We start from the raw sequence: 20,144 nt of genomic DNA, 5'->3' as shown, positions 1-20,144 counted from the left end.
CACATAGCTGTTGCATTCGGAGATGGTCGTTCCATTGAGAGCGAATGGGGCGTCAGGAACAAGGCTGTTTCGCATAAACATTGTCTTCGTGAGATTCAGCTGTAGTCCTACCTTTCCACACTCACGGTCAAAGTCGGCCAGCATTTGTGCCGCTTGGCTGATGTTTGAAAGAATTTTGTGTATTAAAATTATTGTCTAAATAGGTTGTGATGTTGATGATGATGTTTTCATAACATCACAACCTATTTAGACAATAATTTTAATACACAAAATTCTTTCCACTGATTGTATAAAAATACAACATAGGCGAGGGGAGGGGGAGAGCACAGAGGTAGAGTGAATGTGGCTGACCTGGGTTCGATCCCCAGAATCCCATACTCCTGAGCACCACCACAAGTGATCCCTGAGCAGAGCCAGGAATAATCCCTGAGCATTGTTGGGTGCAACCCCAAAACAAACAAAAAAGCACAACATGGGGGGATATGGTTCTGCCAGCAGGTCAATCTGTACCTGTGAGGTGAGTGCATCAGCAGCCTGATGGTGCCTTCAGACTTCCAGATACCCCAAAATTGCTGCTGTGCCTTTGGTCAGACCCCAAAAACTTGGGGCAAAGTTTACCAAGAAAGTAAATGGCCAAAAGTTAGGTATGTGGGAAACACACCCACAAACCACCTCCGGCTCAGCTATATAATTGGAGGCATGGCCTCTCTGGTTCCTGATCAAACTGCTTAATGGCCATGATCCCAGAGACTCAGAAACAAATCTCGAAACCCAATGGCTTTTGGCAGAAATGCGTCCAGTCCCTGCAGCAGGTTACAGGCACTGGGCCAGCCCAGGTGAGAATAGATTTCGTGCCTTGGCCTGTTCCCCCTGGTGGCCCGGTAGCCGCCATCCTCCAGAGGCCACTGGAGAGTCAGGTTTGGGCCAGCAGTGATGAGACACATGGGGCCTCATGGAATGGGGGTGGAGCCGGCCCTTTCCTCCCCATCCCAACAAGACCCCGAGTCACCACCCATGAATGGCCTATCTGGCTCCTGATCAAGCTGCTTAATGGGCATGATCCCAGAGGCTCAAAAACAAATCCCAAAACCCAGCAACTTTTGGCAGAAATGCTTCCAGACCCCACAGTAAGTTACTTTTGCCGGCCACCCCAGGAGGGAAAGGGTGCTGTCCCTCCACCTGCTCCTGCCAGAGGCCATCGGACAGTCAGGTTTGAGCCCTCAGTGACGAGACACACAGGGTCTCACAGGATGGGGGTGGAGCCGGCCCTTCCCTCCCACCCCAACAAGACCCCGAGTTGCCACCAACGAATGGCCTCTCTGTCTCCTGATCAAGCCGTTTAATGGCCAGGATCCCATAGACTCAGAAACAAATCTCAGAACCCAGCGTCTTTTCACAGAAATGCGTCCAGTCCCTGCAATAGGTTACTGTCACCAGGCCATGCCTAGGGGAAAGGGTGCTGTCCGTCCACCTGCTCCACCTTGACGGCTCGGTGGCTGCCATCCTCCAGAGGCCACTGGACAGTCAGGTTTGGGCCCGCGGTGACGAGACACATGGGGACTTTCAGAATGAAGGTGGAGCCGGCCCTTTCTTCCCCATCCCAACAAGACCCCAAGTCGTCACCCACAAATGGCCTTTCTGGCTCCTGATCAAGCTGCTTGACGACCAAGATCCAAGAAACTCAGGAACAAATCTCGGAACCCAGCAGGTTTTGGCAGAAATCCCTCCAGATATAATTGTTAAAATTTTGGAATTTCAGGGGGTATGGTGCCGCCAGCAGGTCAATCTGTACCTGTGAGGCGAGTGCATCAGCAGCCTCATGGCGCCTTTAGACTTCCAGATACCCCAAAATTGCTGCTGTGCCTTTGGCCAGACCCCAAAAACTTGGGGCAAAGTTTACTAAGAAAGTAAACAGCCAAAAGTTAGGTATGTGGGAAACACACCCACAAACCACCTCCGGCTCAACTATATAATTGGAGGCAAGGCCTCTTTGGTTCCTGATTGAACTGCTTAATGGACATGATCCCAGAGACTCAGAAACGAATCTCAGAACCCAGTGGCTTTTGGTAGAAATGTGTCTGGTCTCTGCAGTAGGCTACCGGTGCTGGGCCAACCCAGGTGAGAATAGGTTTCGTGCCTTGGCCTACTCCCCCTGGCGGCCCAGTGGCCACCATCCATCTGAGGCCACATTTGGGCCCCCAGTGACGAGACACACAGGGCCTCACGGGATGAGGGTGGAGCCGGGCTTGTCCTCCCCACCCCAACGAGACCCCAAATCATCGCCCACAAATGGCCTCTCTGGCTCCTGATCAAGCTGCTTAACTGCCATGATCCCAGAGACTCAGAAACAAATCTCAAAACCCAGCGGCTATTGGCAGAAATGCATCCGGACTCCACAGTATGTTACTGTCGCCGGGCCACCTCAGGGAGGAAAGGGTGTTGTCCCTCCGCCTGCTCCCTCTTGGCGACTTGGTGGCTGTCATCCTCCAGAGGCCATCGGACAGTCAGGCTTGGGCCCGCAGTGACAAAACTTGTTGGGTCTCACGGAATGGGGGGGGGAGGTGGAGCCGGGCCTGTCCTCCCCACCCTAATGAGACCCCCAAGTCATCGCCCACAAACGGCCTCTCTGGCTCCTCATCAAGCTGCTCAATGGCCTTGATCCCAGAGACTCAGAAACAGATCTCGAAACCCAGCGGCTTTTGGCAGAAATGTGTCCGGACCCCGCAGTAGGTTATTGTCGTCAGGCCACCCCAGGGGGGAATGGGTGCTGTCCCTCCGCCTGCTCCCTCTTGGCGACTTGGTGGCTGTCATCCTCCAGAGGCCATTGGACAGTCAGGCTTGGGCCCGCAGTGACGAAACTTGTTGGGTCTCACGGATGGGGGGGAGAGGTGGAGCCGGGCCTGTCCTCCCCACCCTAATGAGACCCCCAAGTCATCGCCCACAAACGGCCTCTCTGGCTCCTCATCAAGCTGCTCAACGGCCATGATTCCAGAGACTCAGGAGCAGATCTCTAAACCCAGTGGCTTTTGGCAGAAATCCCTCCAGATTTAAGTGTTAAAATTTCAGAACTTCAAAACCACATGGCCCTACTGCAGCCACATGACATCATATGTTATTCATAACCGGCAATAGAACACAAATTGTCTATTGTTGCCTTTTCAGCAGATCTGAGTGTTGGGGTAAAATCTTAAATAATGGTGGGTCTGGTGTCAAAATACTGAATGTGATCAAAGTAGAGAGAGAGTAATGTAGAAATCATCTGCCCCACAGGCAGGGGGAGGGTGTGGGATGGGGGTATACTGGGATTTTTGGTGGTGGAGAATGGGCACTGGTGAAGGTACGGGTGTTTCATTGTATGACTGAGACTTAGACCCAAAAGCTTTGTAACTGCTCTCACGGTGATTCAATAAATAAAATTATAAAAAATGGAAAAAGAAAAAAGTAAGGTGGAGTTCATGCACAATTCAATCAGCTAATCAGTGGCTGAATAAATAGCAGTACTCCTACAAAAAAAGGAAAAAAAATTTTGGAATTTCAAAATTCTGTGGCCACTGCTGCAGCCACGTGACATCATGTGTTATTCATAACCAGCAATAGAAAACAAATTTTCTACCGTTACCTTTTCAGCAGATCTGAGTGTTGGGGTAAAATCCCAAATAATAATGGTGGGTCTGGTGTCAAAATATTAAATGTAATCAAAGTAGAAAAAGAGTAATTGGAAATCATCTGCCACACAGGTAGGGGGAGGGTTTGGAATGGGGGTATACTGGGGTTTTTGGGGGGTAGAGAATGGGCACTGGTGAAGGTATAGGTGTTTCATTGTATGACCAAAACTTAAACCCAAAAGCTTTGTAACTGCTTTCACAGTGATTCAATAAATAAAATTATAAAAAATGAAAAAAAATGTAAGATGGAGTTCATGCCCAATTCAATCAGCGAATCAGTGGCTGAATAAATAGCAGTACTCTTACATTAAAAAAAAAAGTACAACATGGGACCTCCATCACTATTACCACATATTACTCATTACTATCACTTATGAATTACTAAGCATGAATATAATGCAAGGAACTTTTACAGACTTTGTTTTCTGAGTTTTTTGGGGGGGATTGTTTTTTTGGCTACAAATGGTGATGCTCAGGGGTTACTCCTGGCTCGGCACTAAGGAATTACTCCTGGCAGTGGTCAGAGGACTATATGCAATGCCAGAGAATGAGCCAAAGTTGGACGTGTGCAAGGCACTCACCTTACCCACTGTACTATCTCTCTGGCCCCATATTGTTGTCAGTTTAAAATGGGGAGGAGGGGCTGTAGCAATAGTACAGTGGGTATGGCATTTGCCTTGTACGCAGCCAACCCGGGTCCAATTCCCAGCATCCCATATGGTCCCCTGAACACTGTCAGAAGTGATTTCTGAGTGCAATGCCAGGAGTAACCCCTGAGTATTGCCAGGTGTGACTCAAAAAGCAAAAAATAAATAAATAAATAAAATATAAGTAGACTACAGACCAAACACGATGGCCACTCAATACTTCTATTGCAAACCACAACACCCTAAAGGAAAGAGAGCAAAAGGGAAGGCTCTGCCACAGAGGCGGGGCGGGGTGGAGGGGTGGGAGGGCTACTGGGATCATTGGTGGTGGAGAATGGGCACTGGTGGAGGGATGGGTACTCGATCACTGTATAACTGAAACCCAAACATGAAAGTTTGTAAGTCTACAATTGTACCTCATAGTGTTTCACTAATAAAAAAATAAATTAAAATAAATTAAAAAAAGAAAGACAGTTCAAGAGAACAATCTAGAAGTTCATATGGACAAGACATAAAAGATGGCCAGAACAATCTGTGTAAAAAGACTAAGAACCAAAAAGAGATGAACTCTGACCTCTGTCTAATACCAGGCACAAAAGACAGATCAAAGTGGATTAAAGACCTCAATATCAGACCTGAATCCATGAGATATAGGGAGGAAAATATAGGCAGAACCCTCCATGACACTGAAGCTAAAAGCTTCTTTCAGGATGAATCATCACCAATCAAGTGGGAACACACATAAACAAACGGGATTACATTAAACTAAAGCTTCTGCACCTCAAAAGAAACAGTGACCAAAATACCGGGGAAGCTCACGGAATGGGAAAGAATATTTGCCCTTCTAATAAGGGGTTAATATCCAGGACATACAAGACACTAGTAGAATTGTATAAGAAAAAATCCTACAACCCCATCAAAAAATGGGGAGAATAAATGAACAGAAGCTTTCTCAAAAAAGAAATACAAATGGCCAAAAGGCACATGAAACAATGCTCTACATCACTAATCATCAGGGAGATGCAAATCAAAACAACAATGAGATATCTGGCACACATCAAAACACAGTAACAACCAGTGTTGGCATGGATGTAGGGAGAAAGGGACTCTCTTTCATTATTGGTGGGAATGCTGACTGGTCCAGCCTTCTTTGAAAACAATATGGGTATTTCTCAAAAAACTAGAAACTGAGCTTCCATACTCCCCCCAATACCACTTCTGGGAATATATCCCGAGGGTCCAAAAAAGCACAGTAGAAATGACATCTGCACCTGTATGTTCATTGCAGTATAGGTCACAATAGCTAAAATCTGGAAACAACCCGAGTGCTTTAGAACAGATGACTGGTTAAAGAAACTTTGGTATATCAATACAATGGAATACTATGCAGCTGTTAAGAAAGATGAAGTCATGAAATTTGCTTATAAGTAGATGGTCATAGAGTGTAAAATCTTATCACGCCTAAGGTTGTGTGTTCACGGGCTCACCGGATGGCACTGTCTCACCGCCCGCGTTTGGTGCTCTTGAGCCGCTGTGTGTGGTCTGGATCAGAACAGCTGTTGCCAAAGGCAGATGGAAGAAGAAACGAGGGCCAGGCCGGTCTATAATAACAGTAGTTTATTCCAATCCTCTTCACTCCTGTCTTTCTCTGCCTCCTTCTCTCCTGGGCCCCAATCTTGGAACCTCTCTCCTTCTGGCTCTGACTCTGGATCTCTGGAGCCCAAGCTCTCTCGCTTCTGACTCCCCTCTCCGAGCTTACGTCTTAGTTTATATAGCAGTCACATAAGGCGGTGACATAAAGGTGGGTTGAATACTGACGAATCAACAAAGAGAGGTAAGACCACTCCTCCAGGAGATTAACTCAAGGATAAAATCTCATCTACAGAGATTACTTCAGATTACTAGGAGATCCACTCAAGGGTGGGATCGCAACAAGGGTGTGTTCTTCCCTCAGTTAGTAATCTACTTAAATAGTTGTAATAAATCTACTTCTAATATTTCTAGCAATGTCATTCTGTATGAGCACAGTAAGAGATATAAACTTAGTTTGGTTCTTCCTGAGAACATCTCACTATACATTCCGCAGTCCTCAGGCCAGGTTAATCTTCCTAGCTCCAGCAGGGTCCTAGTCTCGTCGGTACTTACTTTTGGATCATGACAGCATTTGTCCATGATCATGCCCTCAACTTATAGTTGAGTATCGTGGCTCTTTGGCCTGGCCCATTTCGATGCCAGGGTAGCTCACAGCTTGCCCTGGGTCCATTCAGTCCCTCGTCGGGACCCTGCTTTTGGGGTGCTAGGAACTAAGGGCAACTGAGTCAAGAAATCAGATGCCCAGGAGTAAATATTATTCGGAGTCAATCAACTCCCAAGTTACAAAGCATAATATTAACTGTCTTCCTGTGTCCACACAAAAAGGACATTGCTTACAATACAAGTTCAGTGTTCTTAGATGGGTGTGACCTGACAAACCTAAGCTACCTGAGGAAGGACAAAAGAGTGTTATCCTACAACAGAGAGTATCATGCTAAGTGAAATGAGTCAGAAAGAGAGGAACAAACATAGAATGACTGCACTCATTTGTGGAATATAAAATAACATGAGACTGATACCCAAGGACAGTAGACACAAGAGCCAGGAATATTGCTCCATAGTTTAAAGCCTGCCTCATGAACTGGGGTAGAAGGCAGCTGGAAAAGAGAAGGGATCACTAAGTCAATGATAATTAGAGGAATCATTTGGGATGGGAGATGTGTGCTGAAAGTAGATAAAGAACCAAACATGATAGCCTCTCAGTATATTGCAAACCACAATGCCCAAAACAAGAGAGAGAGAGAGAGAGAGAGAAAGAGAGAGAGAGAGAGAGAGAGAGAGAGAATATGGGGGAAACTGTCTGCGATAGAAGCAGGGGGAGGGCTGGATGGAGGGAGGTATACCAGGGACATTGGTGGTGGAAAATGTGCACCTGTGGAGGGATGGGTGTTTGATTATTGTATGACTGAAACTCAAACATGAAAACTTTGTAACTGTATCTCATGGTGATTCAATTAAAAAAAAAAAGAAAAAGACCAAGAACCAAAACTAGTATCAAGAAAGTTGATCATTTCTTTTTAATCAGAAGGACGGTGCTGTTTACTAGATGCTGTGACAAGATCTTTTCGTGTGTATGAATACACAAATAGTGGAAGTATCTTGGTCTCAGAATAATAGTACAGCATATAAGGAGCTTGCCTTGCATGAAGGCAACCTAGATTCGATCTCCCACTAGGTATGATTACTGCGCACAGAGCCAAGAGTAAGCCCTGTGTACCACTAGTGTGCCCCATCCTCACCCCCCAAAAAAGGTGTATGACCTTTAATGGTCAAGTTACAAAAGTTAAAAACTTAACCAAAGAATTGTTAGAAAAGTGTTGGCTGTATTACTTGTATTAAATGGGATTTATTTTGATGCCTCTGCATGTATTCTACTGTTTCAATCATTTCTTAATGGTCACTGTCCTCCCGTTGTTCATCGATTTGCTCGAGCGGGCCCAGTAACGTCTCCATTGGAGACTTTGTTGTTACTGTGTTTGGCATATCAAATACATCACGGGTAGCTTGCCAGGCTCTGCCGTGCGGGCGAGATACTCTCGGTAGCTTGCTGGGCTCTCTGAGAGGGGTGGTGTAATATATAATTTAGCCTGTAATGTTATTAACAAGAAAAGATACCTTCCAAAAGGGAGGCAGGTGCATTATATGCTGCTTCATAAAGGCTTGCTCTTGTTGATTTGCATTCCCTTCTATTGTGCCATCTTCTAAAATATCTTTGTTAGCCCTAGTTATATTTCCCCTTCAACTTGGTCCACAATACATTCCAATAGTGATTTCTAGAGTGAAGTAACTTAAAGCTTAGAATTACAAGACCTTTAACATGGAGAACGAATTCGCATGTCTGAGATAGGGAGGGCTTTTTAGGTATGTTACAGGCTTTCTTTAAACTACTTAACTTGGGCTGGAGTCGTAGCTCAACAAGCTGAGTGTGTGCATTGCACATAGAAAGCCCAGAGCCAGGATAAAGTCCTGCCCCCAGCACTACCAAGTAAGACCTCCAAAAAGAAACCAGTTAATTTATGCTCTATAGTAACTGTTGGTTTGGGCTAGAGACATAGTACCATGGTAAGGCACTTGACTTACAGTACAGTACAGGGCCAACTGGGTTCGATTCCCAATACCCAATATGACCCCCCCACGTCCCTCCAGGAGTGATCACTGAGTGCAAAGCCAGGAACAAGTCATGAGCACTGCCTGGATTTGACCCCCATCCTCCCCCACAGCCCCCCCAAAAAATTTCCAATGTGTGTCACCACTACAGACTATTTTAAGATTGAAATGCCTTTTCACATTTTTTAATGAGGTAACAAGCTAATTTTAATAGCCCAATCAAAGAGCTAATGTTCATGCTTTGCGAGCAGAACTGGGTTCTGTCCACAGCACCACATGAGGACCCCAAGTACCAGAGCAACCCATGAGCACTATTGCTGTAGCCCAAAAGCAAAAAGAAAAAATGATGGAAAAAAAAAGAAAAAAATGATGGAAACAATTGAAATTCAGGCAAAATGTTTTACCCACAATCTGACAGCAAGTATATATAATCTGACACCAATATATCACTAATATGGAATATTTCCATAAATATGAGGAAAACAACTGTCTTTATGACTGTAAAATCTTACTCATTTAACTTAGTACTAAATTAATGAAGTATACATCAGATATAATTTAGTGACCTTTAATATATTTTAATGACTTCACATTTTTCAGTTTTCATTATGTTAATATACTTTGTGTTATTTCTTAGATTTTCTTCTGCTACTGAAGTTGTTGGTAATGAAATTTGCAAAGGTTCAACTTTCAGTAATCGCATTGACCTTCTGCATATAATCTCATTTTCTTGCCTCTTAGGCTTCTTTCTAAAGGAGAAAGAACTCATGTTAAACTCATAAAACAGTTGTATATTGTCCCAATAGTAAGGAATGTATTCTATATATTTTTACATATATTGCAAAGATGTCTGTACATTACAATACCAATTTTAATTAAAAATCTGTAAAACAGGGACCAGACAGATAGTACAGCAGTGTAGGATAACACTCTTTTGTCCTTCCTCAGGTAGCTTAGGTTTGTCAGGTCACACCCATCTAAGAACACTGAACTTGTATTGTAAGCAATGTCCTTTCTGTGTGGACACAGGAAGACAGTTAATATTATGCTTTGTAACTTGGGAGTTGATTGACTCCGAATAATATTTACTCCTGGGCATCTGATTTCTTGACTCAGTTGCCCTTAGTTCCTAGCACCCCAAAAGCAGGGTCCCGACGAGGGACTGAATGGACCCAGGGCAAGCTGTGAGCTACCCTGGCATCGAAATGGGCCAGGCCAAAGAGCCACGATACTCAACTATAAGTTGAGGGCATGATCATGGACAAATGCTGTCATGATCCAAAAGTAAGTACCGACGAGACTAGGACCCTGCTGGAGCTAGGAAGATTAACCTGGCCTGAGGACTGCGGAATGTATAGTGAGATGTTCTCAGGAAGAACCAAACTAAATTTATATCTCTTACTGTGCTCATACAGAATGACATTGCTAGAAATATTAGAAGTAGATTTATTACAACTATTTAAGTAGATTACTAACTGAAGGAAGAACACACCCTTGTTGCGATCCCACCCTTGGGTGGATCTCCTAGTAATCTGAAGTAATCTCTGTAGATGAGATTTTATCCTTGAGTTAATCTCCTGGAGGAGTGGTCTTACCTCTCTTTGTTGATTCGTCAGTATTCAACCCACCTTTATGTCACCGCCTTATGTGACTGCTATATAAACTAAGACGCAAGCTCGGAGAGGGGAGTGAGAAGCGAGAGAGCTCGGGCTCCAGAGATCCAGAGTCAGAGCCAGAAGGAGAGAGCGTCCAAGACTGGGGCCCAGGAGCGAAGGAGGCAGAGAAAGACAGGAGTGAAGAGGATTGGAATAAACTACTATTGATATAGACCGGCCTGGCCCTCGTTTCTTCTTCCGTCTGCCCTTGACCAACAGCCGTTCTGATCCAGGCCACACACAGCTGCTCAAGAGCACCGAACGCAGGCGGTGAAACAGTGCCGTCCAGTGAGCCTGTGAACATACAACCTTTGGCGTGATAAGATTTTACACAGCAGGTAGGGTGCTTGCCTTGCATGCAGCTGACCTAGATTTGATTCCTCAATTCCCAGATGATCACCTGCCAAGAGTGATTGATCCCTGAGCGCAGTGCCAGAGTAAGCCCTCAGCATAGCCAGGTATGGCCCAAAAACAAATTTTTATAAAATCTCTAAATATCATAAAAATTAATCTTGGGGAAGGCAGATTAGACTTTAGGTAAATTGCACATACTTATCTGATAGAATAATATGTAGCAATAAAAAATAAAGTAGATATCCATATGCTGATGAGTTAAACTCTAAGATATAAACAGCGGGGGGGGAGAGGGGGACAGAGAATTAGCACAACAGATAGTGTGTTAACCTTGCAAGCAGCTAACCCCGGTTCGATCTATGCACCCTATATGCCACACAACTCCCACCCTCTCAAGCCCCACAAGGAGTGATCCAAGAATGCAAAACCAGGGGCTGGAGCGATAGTACAGTGGGTAGGGTGTTTGCTTGCACACGGCCGACCAGGGTTAGATTCCCAGCATCCCATATGGTCCCCCTAGCACTGCCGGGAATAATTCCTGAGTGCAAATCCAGGAGTAATCTCTGTGCATCGCTGGGTGTGACCAAAAAAGAAAGAGAGAAAGAAAGAGAGAGAGAGAGAGAGAGAGAGAGAGAGAGAGAGAAAGAAAGAAAGAAAGAAAGAAAGCAAGCAAGCAAGCAAGCAAGCAAGCAAAGCCAGGAATGAGGCCTCAACACCATGAGGTATGGACCAAAACACAAAAATGAATACAGCCAACTCACCTTTGACAAAGAAGTAAAGAGAAGACAATGGAGCAAAAATGGTCTTTTCAGCAAAACACATTCACATGCAAAAATGAACATAAATACAGATGGGCCGGAATAACAGTACAGTGGGTAGGGAATCTGCCTTGCATGGTTAGATCCAGGATAGATCTCCAGCACCCCATACAATTCCACAAGAAGTCTACCAGGTGTGTTCCCTGAGCACCACCAGGCACTGCCCAAAAAACAAAAAATAAAAATAAACCTAGACACAGACCTACAGTCTTCACTCGCATTAACTATACTGATTCAGAGGCCTAAATGTTTAAAACACAAAACTATAAAACTCATAAAAAAATAATATAGAAAAGACCCTCAGTGACTTTAGTTATAACACCTCCCCGCTTCACCCTCTCAGCTTTGTTACTACTGCTGCAAATATTTCGGTAGTGTTCTCCAGGGGTTATACATTTATTAAAATGCTCACATACTCGACCTTGGTGCTGGTCTGGGGTCACATACTTTAATGGTGATGCCTGCCCGGAAATGTACTCATTTAGCAGCAGTGCTCAAGCACATTCTGGCTGCAATGATCCCAGAGGGGTTGCCGTGGGAGGGACACACACTTGCTCTCTTAGAGTCACACTCCTGCCACAGTGTGTGCACATCTTCAGCTGCTCTGCTTGCTAACTGCATACTTTATCTGCAGTGCTTGCACACACACAAACACCTGGCTGTGCACCAGAGACTGCACACACCATTGCAGCTCTGGAGATTCCAGACACAAGACACCAAGACTAAGCTCAGTGCATGAGTGGCACTGGGGGGTTGAACTCACAGTCTCACATGGAGAAAGCAGGTACTTTTAGCAAATAACTCCTCCTCCTGGGCTGAAAATGACTTTTTGTTTTTGTTTTGGGGTCATACCTGGCAGTGCTCAGGGATGACTCCTAGCTTGAGGAACCATATGAAGTATTGGGCATGGAATCCAAATTGGCAACATGCAAAACAACCACCCTATACACCAGACTATCTCTTCAGCCCCCAAAAATGTTTGTGTTTTTTTTTTTGAGACAACAACAACAAAAACATGAAAATGAAATAAAAGGGCTTAAATAGTACAATGGGTAAAAGCACTAGCCTTATACATGGCTGATTCAGGTTCGATCACCAGTACCCCTGTACCTGAGCCTGGTTCATTCACCAGTACCTGAGTCTCACCAGAAGTGATCCCTTTGAGCAGAGCCCTGAGCACAGCCAGGTGTGGCAAAAAAAAAAAAAAAGGTAAGGTAAATGTAATAAAAATTTTAAACTTCTGGGATAGGAGTTATAGTAAGGCAGGTAGGGCATTTGCCCTTGACATAGGTTCAATCCCTGCACCCCATATGGTACTCAGAGTACCACTAGCAGTAATTCCTGAGTGCAGAGCCAAGAATAACATGGAGTATCCCCCAGGTGTAGCCCTAAAACAAAAAAAAAATTTTAATTTCTGAAGCTAGTAAGTTTATTCAGGGGCCAAAGGCCCATGCTCTGCAGGTGAAGAACCCTGATTCAATACCTGGCATCATATAGCCCCACCAAGCACCATCAGGCCTGAGCAACACTAACCTCCAGCCACAGCTTTGAACCATCCTGCCCAGTTGGTCACAGGAGTTGTCTGGAGTCCTCTAAGCACTGCTTGGAAGCATCCCCCCCCCCAAAAAAAAGGAGGAGGAGGAGGAAGGAGGAGGAAGGAGGAGGAAGAAGGAGGAAGGAGGAAGAAGGAAAGAGGAAGGAGGAGGAAGGAGGAAGAAGGAAGGAGGAAGGAGGGAGGAGGGAGGAGGAGGAGGAGGAGGAGGAGGAGGAGGAGGAGGAAAGAAAATGTAAAGTATCTGTTCTCCAAAGCACAGTATCAAGAGAGTAAGCAACAAGTCATGTGCAACACAGCCTTTAATTGATAACTGAAAAACTCACACTTATATTGGAGGTTCATGGATCTGAGACAAAAGCAGAAGCAGCACAACAGCACATAGAACAGGTGTGGAAACTAAGAGGCTTTCCCCCAGAGAACAATGGGATACAAGGAGCTGAAGATCCTGACCTAACACAGATAAAATCTCACCAAGGGGGTACAACAAATTGCTAGAAAACAAAGAGCCCAGAACCCACTGTGTGAGTTGGGAGGTGGGAGGTTCTTTAAAATTTTTAAATTTTTATTTACTTATTATTTTTAGAGTATTACAAAGCCGTTCATGACTGGATTTCAGGCATACAGTATTCCAACACCCATCCCTGGTGGGAGGGGTTCGAGGCCATCAGACAGTACCTGTCTACCAACACAATGCCTGCGAAAGGTAGTGACTGATATCTGAGCACGTAACTCCCAGGGGGTAGGCAGGTACAGTTTGAAGCTTTGGGACAGACCCATTTAGAGTTACTGGAGATGAATGACTTTAACCTATGGCCTCCTCACAAGAGACCTCTGTCCTCTGGGCTGCCCTATTTTGTGAAGTACTGCCCCATCCCATCCTGCAAGCCCAGAACTGGGACTAAGCTCCTCCTTTATGCCTCTGGTCAGAGCATAAAGCAACTGGAGCACTAGCAGCAGCAACTGCTGCACCTCCAGGTAACGTGTTCTTGGAAGCAGCTGTGAGCAGACCTCTATTGCAGTTCACAACAGTCACTCACTTCCCCCCATGGCGGCTCCCTCCCAGAATCACAAACCCAGAAAAAGAACCGAGGTCAGTGCAGGAAGTCAATCTTTGAAGGATGTCACCCTTACCTTCTGAGAAATAACCCACCCCCAACCCCTACACTTCATGAGCTGTGACTACTCGTGGGACTGAAGCCTGACTGAACGCACAGATCCAGGCTTTCTACATGCCTACGAAACACCTGAGGACCAAAGCAGCTCAGGGGGTCCAGACTAGCCTTAGCTGCTGGGAAAATCTCTGAGGAGAATCAGGCCTAGAGAAGATGGTAGCTGAGCAACCCCTCACTGGACACTAGCAGACAGGGTTGAACTCTTGGTACTCTCTAGCAGAGTTTCCCAAAGTGGGTGAAACTGCCCTCCACCCTGGGGCACTGAAACTGGCGGGGGATGGGGGGAGAGTTTGCAGACTTGAGGGCACTTTTGGCTTGTTTCCTTAGGGAAGGTATTTTTGGAGTGCTAAGCAATTTTTCTGAAAAGAGGGCAGTAGGCCATATAAGTTGGGGAACCCCTGCTCTAACAGCTGCCTCTGAGCTTCCCACCACTTCAGCTCCTGCCCTGTTCAGGCACCAGAGTTCCAGTGATCCAAAGAGGTACAGAGATATCCATATCTAAAGCAACAAATATCAAGGCATCCTGGGAAAACCACCTAGGACTATATTCCACAGCCTGTAACTCCAATGAGCGTGAACTCTTCAGTCATCAACAAAAGGCTGTCACAAATAGTTTGTCTCTCATTCTCTGTGCTTTGTAAAACAGAAATTTTACATTTTCTTTTTTTGTTGGGGGGGAGGTGCTCCCAAGCAATGCCGTTGAACACAACCTGTTGAATATGAAGTTACAAGAGACTGAACCACTTAGCTCAACCCAATTCAATTAACATAGTTTCAAACAAATTAAAAGATAAAAGAATATACCACTTGGGGATATGGTGCCGCCTACAGGTCAATCTGTACCTGTGAGGCGAGTGCATCAGCAGCCTCATGGCGCCTTCAGATGTCCAGATACCCCAAAATTGCTGCTGTGCCTTTGGCCAGACCCCAAAAACTTGGGGCAAAGTTTACCAAGAAAGTAAACGGCCAAAAGTTAGGTATGTGGGAAACACACCCACAAACCACCTCAGGCCCAACTATATAATTGGAGGCGTGGCATCTCTGGTTCCTGATTGAACTGCTTAATGGCCATGATCCCAGAGACTCAGAAACAAATCTCGAAACCCAGCGGCTTTTGGCAGAAATGCGTCCAGTCCCTACAGTAGGTTACCGGTGCTGGGCCAACCCAGGTGGGAATAGGTTTCGTGCCTTGGCCTGTTCCCCCCAGCATCCCTGTGGCCAACATCCTTCAGAGGCCACTGGGCAGTCAGATTTGGGCCCCCATGACGAGACACACAGGGCCTCACTGGATGGGGTGGAGCCGGGCCTGTCCTCCCCACCCCAACGCGACCCCAACTCATCGCCCATGAACGGCCTCTCTGGCTCCTGATCAAGCTGCTTAATGGCCATGATCCCAGAGACCCAGAAACAAATCTCAAAACCCAGCAGCTTTTGGCAGAAATGTGTCCGGACCACACAGTAGGTTACTGTCGCTGGGCCACCCCAGGGGGGGAAAGGGTGCTGTCCCTCCGCCTGCTTCCCCCTGGCGGCTCCGTGGCCATCATCCTCCAGACGCCATTGGACAGTCAGGCTTGGGCCCACAGTGACAAAACTTGTTGGGCCTCACGGGATGGGGTTGGAGTCGGTCCTGTCCTCCCACCTCAACGAGACCCCAAGTCATTGCCCATGAACAGCCTGATCAAGGCTCCTGATCTGGCTCCTGATCAAGCTGCTTAACGGCCATGATCCCAGAGACTCAGAAACAAATCTTGAAACCCAGTGGCTTTTGGCAGAAATACGTCCAGAGCCCGCAGTAGGTTACAGTCACCAGGCCACCTCTGGGGGGAAAGGGTGTTGTCCCTCCACCTGCTCCCCCTTGGTGACTCGGTGGCTGTCATCCTCCAGAGGCCATTGGACAGTCAGGTCTGGGCCCGCAGTGACAAAACTTGTTGGGCCTCAAAGGATGGGGGTGGAGCCGGTCCTGGTCTCCCCATCCCAAAGAGACCCCAAGTCATCACCCACGAATGGCCTCTCTGGCTCCTGATCAAGCTGCTCAACGGCCATGACCCCAGAGACTCAGGAGCAAATCTCAAAACCCAGTGGCTTTTGGCAGAAATCCCTCCAGATTTAAGTGTTAAAATTTCGGAATTTCAAATTCGTGCAGCCACTACTGCAGCCACGCGACATCATTATGTTATTCTTAACCAGCAATAGAAAACAAATTGTCTATTGTTGCCTTTTCAGCAGATCTGAGTGTTGGGGTAAAATCCCAAATAATAATGGTGGGTCTGGTGTCAAAATATTGAATGTGATCAAAGTAGAGAGAGAGTAATGTGGAAATCATCTGCCCCACAGGTAGGGGGAGGGTGTGGGATGGGGGCATACTGGGGTTTCTGGTGGTGGAGAATGGGCACTGGTGAAGGTATGGGTGTTTCATTGTATGACTGAGACTTAGACCTGAAAGCTTTGTAACTGCTCTCATGGTGATTCAATAAATAAAATTATTTAAAAAAATGAAAAAAAAAAGAATATACCACAAGTGATAAAACAAAACACAAGGGAGAAAACTTATAAACAAGCTGAAGTTCAATAACTGATCATTCCTGAGGGGATGATTCAGGGACTAAAAGTTCTGCCTTGCAAGCATAGGCTTGAGTTCGATCTCAGAGTCACCCACATGCACCAAGTAGGGTCTCAGTGCTTGTTATTTAGGACCCCAGTGCTGCACCAGTGTGCCATCTCCAGCACACAGACTGGTGTAAGTAAGTGCCACAGCAACACCCCTGGGAAGCACTAGAACCAGAAGGTGCATAAGCACCATGCTTTAATGCGTACCCTGTCAACTGAAGCATGACTTTCACACACAAACACTACAATTGAGAGTGTGAGAGGTGTCCAACCTCCAACAAGCACCACAACCAAGGGTGTGCAGTCCCAATCACTGCAATAGCAACAGCAAAGGAAAGGGTGAGAAGGCGGATACAGTCTTATATGAGATGAAAGACATTTTCAGCTTAAAAAAACCCTATGGCTGCACTGCATATAGTTCATTGTGTAGATGTACCATAGTTTCTTTATCCACTCATCTGTTCTTGGACACTTGGGTTGTTTCCAGATTCTGGCTATTGTGAATACTGCTGCAATCAACACAGGAGTATAGATGGCTTTTCCACATTGTGTTTTGGGGCCCTATAGTATATTCCCAGGAGTGATATTGCTGAGTCCACTGAAAGCTCAATTTCTAGTTTTTGGGGAATGTCCATATTGTTTTCCAAAAAGGTTGGACCAATCAGCATCCCCACTAACAGAGAATGGGAGTCCCTTTCTCTCTGCACCCATGTCAGTATTGGTTGTTCTTTTTATGTTTGTCAGCCTCTGTGGCATGGGATGATACCTCATTTTTGTTTTGATTTGCATCTCCCTGAAAGTTAGTATGCAGAGCACTTTTTCATGTGCCTTTTGGCCATTTGTATTTCTTCTTTGAGGAAGTTTCAGTTCATCTCTTCCCATTTTTTGATGGAGTTGTATTTTTTTCTTATAAAGTTCTACCACTGCCTTATATATCTTGGATATTATTCCCTTATCAGATAAGTGTTGGGAAAATTATCCCATTCCATAGGCTGTCTTTGTATCCTAGTCATCATTTCCTTTGACGTGCAGAAACTTCTTAGTTAGGAAGTTTCTGGTAAGAAAAATGAAGTCACAAGATTTGCTTACATGAATGGACATGGAGAGTATCATTCTGAGTGAAATGATTCAGACAAACATAGAATGACTACACACATTTGAAGAATATACATAATATGAACTCGGGCCGGCCATGCCGGCTACGTGCAAGGCAAACGCCCTACCCGCTGTGCTATCCCTCCTATGCCAAACACAGTAACAAGTCTCACAATGTTACTGGGCCCGCTCGAGCAAATCAATGAACAATGGGAGGACAGTGATGGTGACAGTGACATAGTATGAAAATACTATCCATAGACAGTAGAAACAAAGGCCAGGAGGACTGGTTCACGGTAGGAAGCTTGCCACAAAGAGGGAGGGGGAATACAGTTAGGACAGAGAAGGGACCACTATGACAACGATAGTTGGAAATGATCTCTCTGGACGAGAACTGGGTGCTGAATCCCATAGGGGAGATGGGAGTGGGAGGTTAGGAATTGGGGAATGGTGGTAGGGAAATGGGGGACACTGGTTGTGGAAAATACACACTAGTGGAAAGATGAGTGCTGGATCATTGTATGACTGAAACCCAATTATGAACAGCTTTGTAATGGTCTATATCATGGATATCCAAATAAATATATTTTTTAAAAAAGGTATGTGGGTATGTGGAGTTCATACCCGATTCAATCAGCTTAATCAATGAGTGAGTAAATAGCAGTACTCCTACATTAAAAAAAAAAGAACTGGGTGCTGAAAGAAGGTAAGTGATACACATGACAACCTTTCAGTAACAGAGAGAAAGAGGGAGAGTAAAAGTCCTACCATAAGGATCCTCCCAGGAGGGGAGATGCATGTTGAAAGTAGACTATGGACTGAACATGTTTGCCACTCAATGCCTCTTTTGCAGACCACAACACCCAAAAGGAGAGAGAGAACACAAGGGATTGCCCTGCCACAGAGGCAGGGTGGGATGGGGGGCATGGGGGTGGGAGGGATATTATCCATGGTGGCAGAAAATGGGCACTGGTGGAGGGATGGGTATTTGATCATTGTATAATCGAAACCCAGGCACAAAAATTTGTAAATCTACAACTGTACCTCATGGTGTTTCACTAATAAAAATTAAAAAAAAAAAAGTCCTACCATAGAGGTAGGTTGGAAGGCAGTGGCGGGTGGAAAACTGGGGACATTGGTGGTGGCAAACATACACTGGCAAGTGGATGGGTGTTGGTACATTGTATGACTGAACCTCAATCATGAACAACTTTGTAACTGCGTATTTCATGGTAATTCAATTTTTTTAAAAAAAATTAACTTGCAGAAAAATTAAAAAAAAAAATATATATATATATATATTACATGGGGTCATAGAGGTGGTATAGCAGGTACTTGCCTTCCATGCAACCAACCTGGGTTTGATCCCTGGCACAACATATGGCCATATATGGTTCCCTGAGCCCCACCAAGAGTGATTCTTAAGCAAAGAACTAGGAGTAAGCCCTGAGCACCATCAAGTATCTCTCTCTCTCTCTCTCTCTCTCTCTCTCTCTCTCACTCACACACACAGATACAAGATATAACATACATTATATAATGTTTATGGGATTAAGGCAGGGTTGGAGCAATAGCACAGTGGGGAGGGCGTTTGCCAACCCGGGTTCGATTCCCAGCATCCCATATGGTCCCACGAGCACCACCAGGAGTAATTCTGAGTGCAAAGCCAGAAGTAACCCCTGTGCACCGCCAGGTGTGACCCCCCCCCAAAAAAAGAAGAAGATAGAACACACATTATCACATTCTTTACATGCAGGAGCCCCAGTCAGCATTCAACTCTTGTCACCACATGGTTCCGAGCACTGTTGGGAATGATCCCCCAAAACTACAGTGAAAATACGCCCCTTCAGGGCTGGGTCTAGCCCCCCCAAAAAATACAAAGATTATCTAACATTTATATCAAATGATGGAGCTATAGCACAGAGGGTAGGGTATTTGCCTTGCACGTAGCCAACGAGGGTTCAATTCCTCCATCCCTCTCGAGAGCCCAGCAAGCTATGAGAGGATCCCGCCCACATGGCAGATCCTGGCAAGCTCCCCATATTCAATGGGCTGGAGCTATAGCACAGCGCTTGGTAAGGCGTTTGCCTTGCACGCGGCTGACATGGCCAACCCGGGTTCAATTTCTCTGCCCCCCTCTGAGAGCCCGGCAAGCTACCGAGAGTATCTCACCCACATAGCAAAGCCTGGCAAGCTACCCATAACGTATTCAATATGCCAAAAACAGTAACAACAAGTCTCACAATTTGTTGTGAGATGTTACTGGTGCCCGCTTGAGCAAATCAATGAACAACGGGACAACAGTGCTACAGTGCTACGGTGATGAAGCACCACAATACATAAAACATGATTAATAAGACAAAAATGATATTTACA

The 20,144-nt window shown here is 45.6% G+C and overlaps 1 protein-coding gene across 1 annotated transcript in view; it reads right to left on the bottom strand.

Annotated features, from left to right (window-relative positions):
* The window catches only part of WDR76 (WD repeat domain 76), a 59,669-nt gene that overhangs the window by 22,398 nt on the left and 17,127 nt on the right, over nt 1-20,144 (bottom strand). The window contains exon 5 of the mRNA XM_056133979.1: nt 9,165-9,261. Within this exon, the coding sequence (XP_055989954.1) occupies nt 9,165-9,261 (97 nt within the window). The remainder of the gene's footprint in view (nt 1-9,164; nt 9,262-20,144) is intronic.

The sequence above is a fragment of the Sorex fumeus genome, unplaced genomic scaffold (assembly GCF_029834395.1).
Source record: "Sorex fumeus unplaced genomic scaffold, SorFum_2.1 ptg000098l, whole genome shotgun sequence".
Taxonomy (NCBI): Eukaryota; Metazoa; Chordata; class Mammalia; order Eulipotyphla; family Soricidae; genus Sorex; species Sorex fumeus.
This window is presented reverse-complemented; position numbering and strand designations above follow the sequence as displayed.